The sequence below is a fragment of the Colossoma macropomum genome, unplaced genomic scaffold (genome assembly GCF_904425465.1).
Source record: "Colossoma macropomum unplaced genomic scaffold, Colossoma_macropomum, whole genome shotgun sequence".
Taxonomy (NCBI): domain Eukaryota; kingdom Metazoa; phylum Chordata; class Actinopteri; order Characiformes; family Serrasalmidae; genus Colossoma; species Colossoma macropomum.
Window position 1 is genome coordinate 58,464 of NW_023495915.1, and position 15,771 is coordinate 74,234.

The following is a 15,771-nucleotide window of genomic DNA, read 5'->3' on the forward strand; positions in this document are numbered from 1 at the left end:
GCAGAGGAAATGCCAGTAAAACATTCTTGGAATGGCTCTGCTAGAAAACCTGTAGAACTGGAAAATAGAAAAGAATAGTGGAAATTACACATTTACAATTGGATGCTGGTATGGTGGTCAACCAGCAGGGCCATAGCGAATGACTAGCTGATCCAGCATAAAAAAGACCAGCATAAACCAGCTTAGACTACTCATACAAGTCTGTGCTGACTTTTTTTTTTTTTTTGTGAGAATGACAAAGAGGTGTGCATGACATTTCTTTATGTGGCCACTTGTGTGTTTTGCGAAATGAGGTGCTGAAAAACAGGAAACAGTAGGCGTTCTCACAACTCAGACACCACCATGTCATTGTGTGTGGTTTCCATTTCTGAAGAAGCTGCTGATAAGATCTCTAAAAGTCAGAAGAGTTCTGGTCTAGCTGATTTAAACACAGCTCCTGTGAGCTGCACGAACATTAGAGTGGGTTAGACTCCAGTGAAGAGCTGCTGAGAGAGCTGTGTACTCAGTGTGGTATACAGGGCTAGTGTAGTGCTGGGTGTGGAGCTGTCAGTGTGCTGTGAACTCAGTGTTGTTTTACTAGTGAGGATGTTGCTGACTTTTTATCTTCTCTTCATTGGGCTTCATGTCTCTGAAGGTAAGTGTTGTTTTTAAACTTGTTAGTAAGTTGATAACATGCATTTCTGTGCCATATATTTTATACTTAATCACAGCACTATATGGGCCAAACGTGGCAACAAACATTGAGTTATATGTAGAATTACTTAGAATTAGAGTTTCCACTTCTGAATTAAATTAGTATTGAAATTAGTATGAGTTCCTTTTTAGGCATCTCCAAAATGGTAAGTCCATGGAAAGAAGGCAAGAACATTCTTTATTTTTAATGCAAGTCAATGAAATGTAATTATTTCTATCTATGTCATTTCAGATCCCTTCAGCTGGTCTATATATTGCAAAATTTTGACATGATTTATAGGAGAGCTGCTGTGTTTAAATGATGCAGAAAAAACAAAAAATGAATAAATGGAGATACATGACAAAAACACTAGGCATCATATGATTTATTTCTTCCATTAAAACTTTAAATTAATCACTGAATGTTGTGGCTTGATATTACATAAATAACACCTTAACAAGCCAGGGTCCACCAGTGGGCCCAGAGATTCTTACACAACAGAATAGCTCAACCAATTTAGTTTGAAGTCCCTGTAGTTATGTTATTTGATATGCGTTTCTGCAGGCTGCACTCTGGTGAACAATGAACAAATACTGAGTATTACAGCATACAAAGGAGGGTCAGTACTGCTGCCCTGCTACTGCAATGACCTACACACCACACCTGAGGAATTCAGCTGGAAGAAAGACAATACAAACAGAAAAGCATGGGAAGTGATATACAGTGAGAGTGGTCAGTACAGAAACAGAGTTCAGCTGCTTAATGGTCACTCTCCAGGAAATCTCTCTCTACTCATATCACACCTGACTGAGGAGGATGGAGGAGATTACAGGTGTTCTGTTAAAGATTCACATATAATCTTCAGACTCTCTTTCAAAGGTAAAACACTGTCTCATTTTTTTTCTAGTGTAACTTATAAATAAATTAACAGTAAAGAGAACCAACTCTTCACATTTTTAAGCATTCCACCCCCTTTCACTGTTCTCAAACAATCATGTGCAAAAGGCTCCATGTGAATAATACAGGGAGAGTCACTTGAAAGAGGCCCTGATTATTCAAAACTACATGCAATGAGCTCCTCAGTATGTGGAGCTTCAAACAGGCTGGGATGGCCCTGCGTCAGAGCGATGAGGTAGGCTCTGGACAGCCATCGCAACATTTAATGTTTGCAATTTCCGGGTGCAGACCCCCGTACCCTTTGATGTGCCCTTGCAGAAAACGGGGCTCAGTTCCAGCATCACATGTAATGGAATATATATATATATATATATATATATTATATATATATATATATATACACAATTTAAGAACAGAAATAAGACAGCAGACATCCCTTAACAACGGCTGTATGGAATTTTTGCTGCACATGACTAACTTTGGACATTATATAAAACGAACTAACAAGGCAGCACACATTTACATCATCTCTCTGATGAACAGGTTGAGTTTTAATATGATCTAAATATAATATAAAATTCATGATATTCTGATCACGGAAAAACTGCCTCAGTGAAAAGAATATTTGTGGAGGTTTTATGACTTCTGGATGGTGGAGATAAGCAGAGAAAGCAGGTCTGTTATGAAGGTTGTTTAGTGTCTTAGTTCTTTAAGAGGAAACCCTTTTAGTAAACGAATGTCCATCACCTCTGGAGGCTAGAGCCACTACAAGAGAATACAATTAATCTGATCTTACTGATGTGTTTCTGCAGCCTGTACTCTGGAAAAAAAGAAGAAAAAGCTGAATATCACGGCATATAGAGGAGGGTCAGTACTGCTGCCCTGCTACTGCACTGACCTACACGCTAAACCTGAGGAATTCACCTGGCAGAAATACATCAGAAACAGTTGGGAAGAGATATCCAGTGAGAGTGGTCAGTATAGAAACAGAGTTCAGCTGGTTAATGGTCACTCTCCAGGAAATCTCTCTCTACTCATATCACACCTGACTGAAGAGGATGAAGGAGGTTACTGGTGTGGCGTTAAAGATTCATATATAACCATCTTACTCACAGTAAAAGGTAAAACACTGTCTCAGTTTATATTATTAATGTATTTAAAATAATATTAATATATTTAACAGTACAGAGAACCAGCTCTCCATGTTTTTATGCATTTCACCCCCTCATCACTGTTCACTTACAGTTGTGTGCAAACGTTTGTGCACCCTGGGTCAAATGACAATGTATTGATTTCTAAGTGAAAATGTATTCACATGTCACCAGAGAACATACTTCTGCAGAATAAACAATAAAATAAATAATTACCATTTATTTGCTGAATTCAAATGTTGGCATAAAATCTGAACTAAATCTAAAATTTAATCTGATCTAACTGGACATGATATTGTCACGTGTTCATTTCTCAAGTCTCAGATATATAACTTTAGTTATGTTCTATAGTCACATTGAATTGATGTAAAGTTCATACATTTTAATTATATGGTATTTCTGTTAATGTACAAACTCAATTTCAAAAACGTTGGGACAGTAGAGAAAATACACATAGAAACAGAAAACAGAGATTCATACATCTACTTCAACTTGTCTTTGAATAAAAAAATATATGATGAGCCAGACTCATAAAAGACTTTTAAATTAGAGCTATTCATAAAGTCACTGTGGTGGTGCACTGGTGTCTTTTAATGTGATATTTTCACTTGTGCCTAACATGCAGATGAGTTCATATATATTTAAGACTAAGTGTTTCTGTCTGTTTATTGCTTTCTGTGTTTCCTGACTCATTTAAACCCTATATTTAATTAAAATGAAATACTTCCCAACTTTTTTTGAAATGTGTTGTTGGCATCAAATTCAAAATGGGCATATATTTTTCAAAAAACAAAAAGAATTCTCAGTTTCAACATTCATTTGTACTATTTTCCTTTAAAAAGTTTTAAATATGGTTTCCATGATTTGCATATCATTGCATTCTATTTTTATTTACATTCTGCACAGCATCCCAACTTTTGGATATATATATATATATATATATATATATATATATATATATATATATATATATATATATATATATATGTTTGTACAATGTATGTTACTGTGTATCTGCAGCTGTTTACTGATGTTCTGTTCCTGCATCAAACTCTTCTCTCTCTACAGAGGGTCCACCTACAACTACAACATCTACTGCAGCGGTCAATGTACAGACCAGTCCAACCACTTCAACCACACATTCATCTCAAAAACCTGAAGTTAAGCACAGCACACTGACTGCAGCTGACAGCTGAACTTACAATCTTAGAGCTAAATTTTATTTTTAAGGCATTTTTTACGCTCTCAGGAAACACTGAAAAGGGTGAAATATGATCTACTGTATGATTTTGCTGTATTTAAGCATATATTCAACTTTCTCTCTCTCTCTCTCTCTCTCTCTCTCTCTCTCTCTCTCTCTCTCGCTCACTGTCACAGTCTCCTCTGTCCCTGTCTTCATCTGTTTTCTTGACCTGTGTTGTAGCCATGTGCTCTTTAGCCATGTGCTTGTGTTTTTGTTTTGGTTCTTGTGCTCCACCCTTTCCCCACCTTCCCTATTAGTATCCTCACCTGTCTGTAGTCTCTGTCTCCTCTGTCTCCCAGGTGTTCCCCATTTGTTGTAGACTTTATCAAGCCGTTTGTTTCAGTCAGTGTTGGTCTGGTCTACTTGTCACTTTGTCTGCTGTAGTGGTTGTTTCCCTATCTCGTGTTTTGTTTGCTCCTTGTGTTTCTTTGTTTAAGCCTTGTAGTCAGTTACTATGTACTTTGAATTTTGTATTTTGCTAGTTTGTTTTGGTTATTAGTCTGCTTGCACATATATCCAGCCTCCTTGCTCACTAAACACAAGACACACACTCACACTGGCGTTTTGTTAGTTGTCTTTATGACATTGTTTCTGTGAATTAGCCCTGACATTCTTTTTTTACTTATTTATTATTAAACATTCATTCATTCATTCATTTATATATTTATTTATTTATTTAACTGTTGTGATGATCAGCCTGACTAAAGTTCACACTTGTGCTTTCTGGTAAATGTCCAAGCTGAGCGTGTTGATGATATTAGGGAAGAAAGTTAACACCACTAAAACTGTGTCACACAAAGATCCAATTCATGTGTACACACATGGTTTGTGGTTAAATCAGCAAAATAGTCAATATTATCAACATTATCAATCACATTATTAATAAATACAGAAATATTTATTTATTAAAATTATTCACTCTTGAGTTTTTATACTAAAATGGTAGATGATTCAGTTTGAGTATTGTCAATGTGTTGTTTGTAAATGTTAGAAATTAAATACATTTCCCAGACATGAAAATTTATTAGCTTATCATTCCTTCAATATTCATACTATCATCACAAAACTAAAATATAATCTGGTCCAGCTGGACAGGGACCTGTTGTGTATTTATTACACTTGTATCTGGTGTTCAGCTTTTTTCTCTGTCTATAGTCACACTGAATTGATGTCAAAAGATTAACATTTGTATATTTTAATGAATGCTGTTCTGGTCATTTACAGTAAAATGTTTATGTTCATGTTACTGTGTATCTACAGTGAGCTGCCACTGATGTTCTGTTCCTGCACTGACTATCAAACTCTTCTATCTCTACAGAGGGTCCACCTAAAATTACAACATCTACTGCAGTGGTCAGTGTACAGACCAGTCCAACCACTTCAATCACACAGTCCTCTAAAAGAGCTGACAGTAGGTACAGCACACTGACTGCAGCTGAAATAAACGGTTACAGCTTTGTTTATGTTCTCTGAAAATTCTTCAACATAATCACAGTTTACACAGAGGAACAGGAGAAACACTGTAAATGAAAAAAAGAAAATGTGATGCATTGTGTGAAATTGCTGTATACAAGCATATATTCTACTTTTCTTCTCTTTCTCTACTTATACTAATACTAGTAATACTAATTATGAGTTCTGTTTATATTAACATTTCACAAACTATTCCAACTGTTTTGGATTTGGGTTTGTATAATAAAAGGTGTTAATGTCACTGTGTATCTACAGTGAGCTGTTTACTGCTGTTCTGTTCCTACACTGACTGTCAAACTCTTCTCTCTCTACAGAGGGACCACCTAAAACTACAACATCTACTGCTGTTGACATCCAAACCATTGTACACGCTTCGATTGCGAGTTTCTCTAAAACACCTGATGGTAAGAGCAGCACACTGACTGCAGCTGAACTTCAGATTTTACAGCCTTATTTTTATGGGAACTTTTTATTATGCTCTCTAAACATTCTACAAAACAATCATGTTTCATATTTTTTTTGTACCCAAATTGCATAAATATGCAATATTTCTAATTTCTTTCTTGACACAGATTATTCCATTTATTTCTTCATCTTGATTCCTGTTCTTCTTCTCCTGCTGGGACTCGGAGTAGTCATCTACTGGAGATACAGAGGTACGCACACACGCACACACACACACACACACACACACACACACACACACACAGGTATGTGCAGTGTCTGTGTCTCACATTGTAATGTTTCATTCTACAGGACAGAGACGAGGACAGACAGAAAGTAGAGAAAAAAGGATGATGAGAGAACAGAAAACACCGGTGAGTTCATACATCACAACATATCACATTCGATCACATCCCTTCACATTTCATAACGTCATATTCCATCACGTCCCATCATAACTCATCAAAATGTCGACATTCCAACATTGCACGTCATCCACATTCTATATATATATATATATATATATATATATATATATATATATATATAGAATGTGGATGACGTGCAATGTTGGAATGTGGAAATTTTTATGTATTTTGATTAATTATATATCACATTATCTCCAGCATATCCCATAAACACATCCTATCACATCCTATAACATCCCAACATGGCCCTTGTTATCCAGTCTACAGACCCAATCATATCACTCCATATCTGATCATATCATAACTACATACTCCATCTTCATACTACATCTACAATATATTTTTTTTACACCACATGAGTACATATCCCTTTCAGCACACAGGTCTAATAAAGGGATGTGGTGTTGGAAAACTCTGCTGCATGTTCCTGAAATGCTTTTGTGACAAAACATGTCTTCAGACAGGATGCATTATTATACTGAATGGCACAAAAAGAAAAACTGGATTTGTTTGATTAGACAACTTTATTCCATTCCTAAGTGGTCTATCTTGATGATCCTGTATCCACTTCAGTGTTTTCTGAACACTAAAGTGGATGCAGGTAACTGATGATGGTCTTTGGTTGTTCTGGCTCATTCGGGACAAAATCTGACCTGTTTTTGTCCACATTATCAACATTCAATGAAAAAAATGTGTTCAAATGAACACTTAACTAATATGAGAAATGCTGGTCTGCCTCATTTATTCTACACACTACAGTCACATGTTGTTGGAATGTACAGTGTGAGTGAATGTGAGTGATAAATACCTAATAAACTGGCACTCAGTGCATATCTGTATATCCTATTCCTACTGAGGAAGAAGCTGCTCCTGGTAGTTTAAGTCAAACTCTGAAGTGGTTTTAAAGGGTCAGTGTTGTGTGTTAATTATCATTTGTGATCCTCTACAGGATGAAGTGATGTACTCAACTATAGTCCACAGTAAAACAACCAGAACAACCACAGTTACTGATATTGGAGAAAAGACAGAATACGCCACCATCAGAGTAAAATAACACCACTCATACACAAGTTTTGTGTTTTTTAATGCTTGTTTTTTCTTCTTTTTTTCTCATCGTATTTGCAAAGATTATTTGCAAAAACAAATATCTACATTTTAATAAATTTTCATGCATTCTTTATTGTACTTTTCTGATATAAATTGCTATAAATCAAACTGCAGTTGGGTTGTTTTGAATAATAAAACATACGTTAACAAAATACAGATTTACAAAATTTAACAACTGCTTTTAACATTCTGTTCTTTTGCAAAAGCACATAACTCCAGTGGTCAATTCATATTTCAGATGTAAACAAAGCCATGTAATGGATACAAGTGATGCAAGTGTGCAATATTTAACATTTTTTCAGCATAAATCAAGCTGGTATAGTGCTGAAAATTGAAGGAAAAACAGCCCATTAATGGTTAATATTAGACATCTATAAAACCAGACCTCTGAAAATCCTAAGGCTGAATCTCAAATGACTCACTGCCTCCTATAAAGTGCACTATGGCTTTTACACTCAAATATTGTGCTTTATGTCCATTATGAATTGTGCACACATGGCTGAATCCAAAGTGGTTCTCTGTTAGACACTCTGAGCTCTGTTTAGATACAGTAGCCGTTATTTTAAGACCTACATACTAAACTTGTAGAGACAAAGAAGCCGCTTGAGATTCTGCCTAAAACAGTTTGCAGCAGTGTTGGATCACCTGACCTGAATACTCTGCGGTGATTCGCTGAATGGTTTTATCAGGCTCTACTCGAGAACAGCACTGGCATTTGACTGTTTCTGCTGTAAAATGTGAACTTGCAGTGCCTTGACAGTGGAGAGTAATGGCTTTTTTGACAAAACATATGAGGGTTCAGAGTGTGCTGTGTGTAAAGATTAACTCACAACTGTCATTTTTTTATTTTTTTTATTTTTTGATGGATGCCATTTTTTGTTTTTTTGCAAATGATCTTTTCAAATAAAGCTTTTAATCAACTTTTTGTTTTATTGATCTAATTTGCTTATCTACTGTGGCACAATTAGATTACAAGCATAATGCAGCTCAATAAAGAGAAATTATTAAACAAATGTATTTTATCTCACACCTGAATATCTTCTTTTCACCCAAGTTGGTCAGACAGCTGTAAACAAAATCCTCTGTTCTGATTGGTCTCTGTGTCTCAAGGAATTATGAGCCCAGCTTTTAGCCTTCACCAGTAGCCCCACTTACTGTATAGATGTTTCACCCCAACGTTCAGTTAAAACTGGTGATGTAAAAAGTAAAAAATGTAGACTTAATAATTTGTATGGCCTAGTTTACTAAAACTAGAATAAAACCTGTATGTGATTTAAGGCAGTTGTTCCTAACCAGTGGTTAACTTTCAGTTATTTGCTAATGCAGCACTTAGAGACTCAAGGGCTTTTATTACTGCATGTCAGTGTTGCAATAATGGGAATCAAAACTGTCTAAGCTTTTATATTCAGGGTGATTGTGTTTCCCACTGTGCTGTTCTTTACAGCCTTTTCACCTCTTCTGCATGGCTAAAAGACCTTGTGATGTCCAGCATAAATTGTACAAACTTGTGATGACAATAACTTCGACACTGACTAGAAATCAATGCCTTTGACCATAATTCCATATCGGATCAAAGACAACTTACCATTCATTAAAGTGTGCAGGACAGTGGTGCTCCAAGATCAATGGTAAAAACACTAAACCTTTACATATATTGTTTCTTCAAAAGTTTCATGTTTTCTGTGCATGAAAAAAGCATAATGTTTCTCCAGCATTATATTCTTAACCCATACACACTGTTCAGGTCATACTTTTACCCATTTTGACATTTATAGACAGTGAAAAGACCCTAAATTTGAATCTTTAAACCTGAAATTTTATGACTTTTCCAAAAGTGACCCCAAAAAGTGCTACATATTTTAGTACATAGATTGTGGTCAAAGTGCATTTTTCACCCACTTAGCATTAGCATTAGCAAGGGGTGATTATTTTTACATCACTTGTTTACTTTTTATTTTTCTTCTTGTGAAAATAATTTACCTACTATCTCAATATACTCTAAGGCCAATGTGAACCTAAAACAGAGATTAACTAGCGCAACAATTTAAATTTACACTTTATATGAAAATTTTTGAACTGGAATTTGAAAAACAAGGAAATAAAAACAGAAAAATCACATAAAATATTCAGTCATTGGCCATTTTATAAACACCTTCCATGCAGGTGCACTTTGCAGGTTCACAGTTTCAGTCTGTAGCCCATCTGATGATGCACAATGTATAAACCCCCCTCTACCTTGTCAATGGAAAAGAACCACTCACCTAAACTAGTAGGTGGTCCATACTGTAAAGGGTTAAACAATAAACAGTATGTAAGGGTTAAGCAAAATATGCTCATCTGTGAATAATTTGATTGATATATCAATTCTGGTTCAGCCTTGATGTGTCAGAACAGATTAGCATGAAGCATCTAATAGTCAGATTTGAAGCATATTAATTGGATGATTAGTTTGATTGTGCAGTCCACTTAGAAATAGCACTGTTTTCAGTTCCTATTTAAACTGTGATTATTTCTGTTCTGTAATCATCACCTCGAAATTAAAAAAGAAAATCATGAGAAGAAAAACATATTGATGTTTAACATGTAGAGTAGCTGGATTAAAGTGTCTTTAAGGCATTGATAAATTATGCATCACTAAAGAGGAAGCAACAAATGTTCTCATGACTTCAAATAGGAAATGTTCTCATCACATCTTCACACCATCATGTCAGTCATGTAGGTAGGGATAGAAATCTCTGTTATTTTCACTGTCAGCCCAGTGAAAACATGCTATAAACATCTGCCCCACCTTAATCTCATCTATACCTAAATACATAACACAGTTTGAGCAGTGAGTAACTCAGTGATTAAGCACAAGGGTATGTAAGCCATAGGAGCCTCTCTCTGTGGAAGCCCTTCAATCAATCAGTCCTGCAGGAGAGGGCCGAACAGAGGCAGCAGATCAAAGGCACAAACCAGCAAGAGGCCACGAGTGCCTGTCACTCATTTAACTCTAATGAACTCCATCTTAGGGGAAAAGCTCCCCACTTAAGCACCAAGACAAAAGTTATTGTCCCAGGGACACAATATGGCAACAATAAGGCATTTTTGATGAGTGACCACGTTGTTTTCACTGTTATGTCACTAAAGTTGAGTACTTTTTTTTTTTCCTTTCTAATGTCATGGGACCAATACACTCAAATGATGACGAAAAATAATTAAGAAAAGTGTTTTTGTTTAATCTGAGTCCTCTCTCAGAATTCACTTCTGACCGCCCCCAATGCCAAGTATAAAGCCCACCAGCTTTGGGCTGTGGAACAGTGGAACCAGCCTCCATGAGTTGTTCAAACTTAATAAATTGAGCAGAATATCAAATCTGGTTTATTATAGAAATCGCTACCCACTTTTGTATGATGCTCCTACATTTTGCAAAGCATTGTATCTTTTTTTCTTTTCCCTCTTATCTAGTCAACCACTGTCCATGGTGCTGAAACTGCATCATGCAGCTCAGCCTCAGCACCAGTGGACAGTGATCTGCACATGACAGGTAGAAACAATCTAGCTGCTCTCTGTCTCACTGGAAAAAGCAGCTCACTGTGAGGTGAACGGAACATGGCACTCTTCTCTTTAGCCTGTTAACCATTAACCATCTCTTTAGCCTGTTAACCATTAACTACTATGCTTGTCAGGGTGGCGAAACCTGTTTAAATGGAGTGCTGGCAGCACCTGGTCTTATTTAAATTGTTGCATAGCATAAATATATAATTGAAATTAAAATGTCACTAGAAAAAGGTTTCATCTTTGGTTGTTTATGATGTTGGTAAATAGCTTTTCCACTTATGTATCACTACTAAAAGAAATGTGAAATCATATTAGAAACTGATATCATATTTTTTGTGACTTTTGTATTAAAGCAAAACAGATGTGTTAATGCAGGTAACACAAGTACCTTTTACAGTGCAGTCAGATAGTAAGTTTTTCCAGTGAGATAAAATAATGAAGTTTTATTGGTTTTAGGCAACATTGATAGCTGGATGGAGGCTTCATCGCACTGGTATATGATGTGTTGTGTGCCTTGTACTATGTGTACAGTCTAAAAGGAGACGTGTTAAATTACATCAAGCTACTTTTATTACCTGTTTTAACACATTTAACACATTTTGTGTTAAAAGTAACACAAAATGTGTTGTCCTTAACTGAACACATTTTTTTTCAATCATTTTAAATTGTTTGAATAGTCTCTTGTACTAAAAAGGGGGGATTTTGTTGAAAAAGTAAAACACTGAGTACATATAAACAGATTTCATGTTGTATTTGTATAAATACATTTTATATAAAAATTGAGAAATATAAAAATGCAGAATTAAAGCCGGTCTCGACTAGCACCTCTTATGGCTTATTTACATACACTATATTGCGCCAAAAGCATGTGGACAATTTATTATCAAACCTTCATGATTTAGTTGAGCATCCCATTCCAAAACCATGTGCATTAAAATGGAGACCACCCCCCCACACATACACACACTCCATTTACAGGTCTAACAGCCTCCATTCTTTTTCCAGTAAGGCTTTCCACAAGATTTTTGGGTATGTTTGTGTGAATTTGTGCCTATTTGGGAAAAAAAAGAGCATATGTGAGGTCAGACACTGATTTTGGACGAGAAGGCTTGGATCACAGTCGACTATCTAGTTCATCCCAAAAATGTTCAGTGGGGATGAGGTCATGGTTCTGAGCAGGCCACTGGAGTTCCTCTACACCAACTCATGCTTATGGATCCTGTTTTGTGGACAGAGGCACAAAAAACAGTTCCTGGAAGAAGAAAGAAACTTCTCCAAACTGTTACTACAAATTTGTAAGCATTAACTGTCTAACATGTTTTTGTATGCTGTAGCATTAATATTACCCTTCATGGAACTGCATTACAGTAGGTATCAGGTAAATCAGGCAAAAACAGTACCTGATTAAAGAGAAGAAAATGTCAAGCTAGTGTAGAATGTGAGAATTCTGTGTTTGTTTTATTGTATTTGGGTTCAATTTGACTGCTTCCATTGTTTAATTTTTGTCTTTAATATCTTCATAATCTATCTTCAAAAAACTGTCCTCTGCTTTAGGGCCCTAACTGAACATAACAATACCTGTAGTAGTGTGAGAACCACTGGAACAGACAACCTGCAGCACTTCTTCTGGCTGTGACTCTGTGCACCCCAGGGACTTTGTTTTGACTATGTGGGTCATTGGGACAGATGACCCTTGAAGGGAGAGCTATATCATGTAATAGGTATAGTGAATGTATAAGGAATGGTGAGGAGTATGGTGTGTTTAAAGGGCTAGTTAGGTAGGAAACAAAGAAACATGAAGTACCTGACACATAAAATGAGACTTTGACAGATGACTATAACCAGGAGGAGTAAGGAGGTTCAGCTGTAAATAATCAATGGGTGTTTGCCATGTTTCTGTAAGAAGCACCATGTCTGGATTATGTGATGATCACAGAGAAACATCTCATTATTAAGCACCGACAATTTAACAAAGCAAACAATGACAGTAAATTCATATTTTGTGAACTCTGTCTCTAGTGAGATTTTTCAGCAACTGGTAAATTCAAACAGTGCTCTAACCATTTGGACTGGGTGGATGAAAGAGCAGATGTCAAACAATAATAGTTCAGGTCGTGTCTAGAAGAGCAGTGAATGTATCTTGGACAACAAACATGTCCAAGTGTGTTGCAATAATCGCATATCACAGAATTAAGATGAGGCCTAGAATTAAAGCCATGAAGCTGTGATGGTTTATACCTCAACACCATATCCAAGATAAAGCTAGCAAATATCACTAGTATAAACACTCTGATGAAGCCACTGAATCCAATGCCAGTCACATATTTGGTTATTCATGAGATTAATTTCAAAAACAATCAGTGAAGAATAAGCTGCATCTCACTAAATAACAACACAGTTTTGCTACCACAGACCAAAGACCTGACAGGCCAACACCTAGCAGAAGACTGAGAGGGGTGAGATAACCCACCACTCAAAAGGTAGTCTAGAGAGTGGAGGCCCACTCACCAACTATGCTGATAAGGTATATATCTCATCAGGGTAGGCCAGATGTGCAGCAGGCAGGGGAGGAAGTGGCAGTGGAGTGCAGCAATAGTGGCCTCCTGCAGCGTCTGAGGCTCTGGATTATGTACGTCTGAGGAAAAGTGACAAAATAAAAACTCCCAAGTTCAAAAGATTAATTCAACACTGTCAAATTCAAAGTAGTCAAGAATCAAAGGTGGAAAAAGACCTCCAGTGAGCATCCAAACATGCTCAAAGTTCTCTCACAGGAAGTGAGATATTATCATGCATGTGTAAATAAAGCACTCTGGGTCATTCATGCTGGTGTTCGTGTCTCTGAGGCCTCATCAGGTTTCCTGTCAGTGTGGCTTCACCCACCAAATCATAGCATCATTTAATACTATTATAGCTACCGGAAAATAGAGACGTAGACCACATAGATGTTTCAGGAGCATGAGTTCACATCTCATTACCATAAAAAGGGCCAGAGAGAACAACTAACGAGACCACAGAAAGGAGAGCTGATAGATTAAAATAAACACAAAATGCAGTGAACTACATGAGCTCAGAGCTGCCAGACATGGTATTAGTCCACTTTAACATTGTTCTGAGAGAAAAGATTATGGGCTACAACAACAAATCAGTATAACACTGCTGAATAATGGCCACACATGCAAATATAAATATAGTGTGTGTGCATGTGTCTGTAACTATGTATATATCTATCTATCTATCTATTTATCTATCTATTGCAATTCTTGTTATTTCTGACAAAACAGATTATATTATGGAGTGTCAAGCATTCTGAAGGACTGCAAAAGAGCAGAGGAACTGGCAGTGGAACATACCTGGAATGGTTCTCCTGGAGAACATGCAGAACTGGAACCTATAAAGGAGCAAGGAGTGGTAAATGACAATTAAAGGCAACCAAACATGAAAGTATGCAAATTAAGACATAAAATTAAAAGTTAAATATAAATGGCTATGAATTTGGATCACCTCTGCTACAGAAACTAACATATGTTTTGGATGCTGCTCTGCTGGCAAGAAAACAAGAGAATAAAATGCTGGTCACCAGCAAAACCAGCCTATGTTCTGTTTTGGACATTGGTATGCTGAACAACATGACCGTGGTGGGTGACTAGCTAATACAGCATCATCCAGCAACAGGTCAGCAAAAAACAGCATAAACCATCTTAGACCAGCTTAGAATTCATATGAGTCTGTGCGTCTTCTTTTTCTGCAAGGATGTGAGACACAAAAGAGGTGTCTTTATTTGGCTGTTTCGTGTGTCCACTTGGGTGAACTGCAAAAAAGGAAACAGTCAGTGTTCTCACGACTCAGAGTCCACCATGTCACTGTGTGTGGCTTCCGATTCTGAAGAAACTGCTGATACAGTCTCTAAAAGACAGAAGAGTTCCGGTCTAGCTGATTTAAACACAGCTCCTGTGAGCTGCACGAACATTAGAGTGGGTTAGACTCCAGTGAAGAGCTGCTGAGAGAGCTGTGTACTCAGTGTGGTATACAGGGCTAGTGTAGTGCTGGGTGTGGAGCTGTCAGTGTGCTGTGAACTCAGTGTTGTTTTATTAGTGAGAATGTTGCTGACTTTTTATCTTCTCTTCATTGGGCTTCATGTCTCTGAAGGTGAGTGACTTTTTTAAATATATTTTTTTATCTTGTTACTGAGTTACTGATGTCATGCAAATCTCAATTTATATACCAATCAAAAATGGCAATTAGCACAAGCTCAATTTTAAACATGTCATATAATCCATTACATAACGATTAAATGGCTATAGTTTAGGGCCGTGAGCAGATTAAATTGATAGACTGATGTAGAACTGGAGGAACGGTGAGAGAGACAGAGAGAGAGAGAGAGAGAGGTATAAAGAGAGAGAGCACTAACTAACAAAACAAATAAGTGACCACAGTATCGGACTAGCAACAAACAGACGAGAGCAAAACCGAACTAGACAGATCAGTATGTCAAATTCAGTATGATCAAACAAACACGTGACCGCGTGGAAACCGAGTGAGCCGGTAGACTTACACGCTGGTTGTCCACGCAGTTATTAAATGGGAGGCTCCGCCTCTTTTGGCAGCAAGGCCGTGCTTTGACCGATTGACAACGCACTTACCGATGATTGACAGCTCACTCCGCATATAGAAAGAGAGAGAGAGAGAGAGAGAGAGAGAGAGAGAGAGAGAGAGAGAGAGAGAGCACACAAGCGGAGGGGAGAAAACACACATAACACACTTAAATACAGCTTTAATATATATGTATACACAAACACTTTTAAAACTTTTAAAATA

General features: G+C 36.9%; 1 protein-coding gene across 1 annotated transcript; it reads left to right on the plus strand.

Annotated features, from left to right (window-relative positions):
* The first annotated feature begins 459 nt into the window (after positions 1–459).
* On the plus strand, positions 460–7,455 carry LOC118803492 (polymeric immunoglobulin receptor-like). The gene is made up of 8 exons (XM_036563985.1): positions 460–634; positions 1,238–1,552; positions 2,383–2,691; positions 3,790–3,891; positions 5,752–5,841; positions 6,010–6,093; positions 6,194–6,255; positions 7,259–7,455. The coding sequence occupies exons 1-8, from the start codon at positions 586–588 to the stop codon at positions 7,361–7,363; spliced, it is 1,116 nt and encodes a 371-aa protein (XP_036419878.1). The 5' UTR covers positions 460–585; the 3' UTR covers positions 7,364–7,455.
* The last annotated feature ends 8,316 nt before the right edge of the window (positions 7,456–15,771 follow it).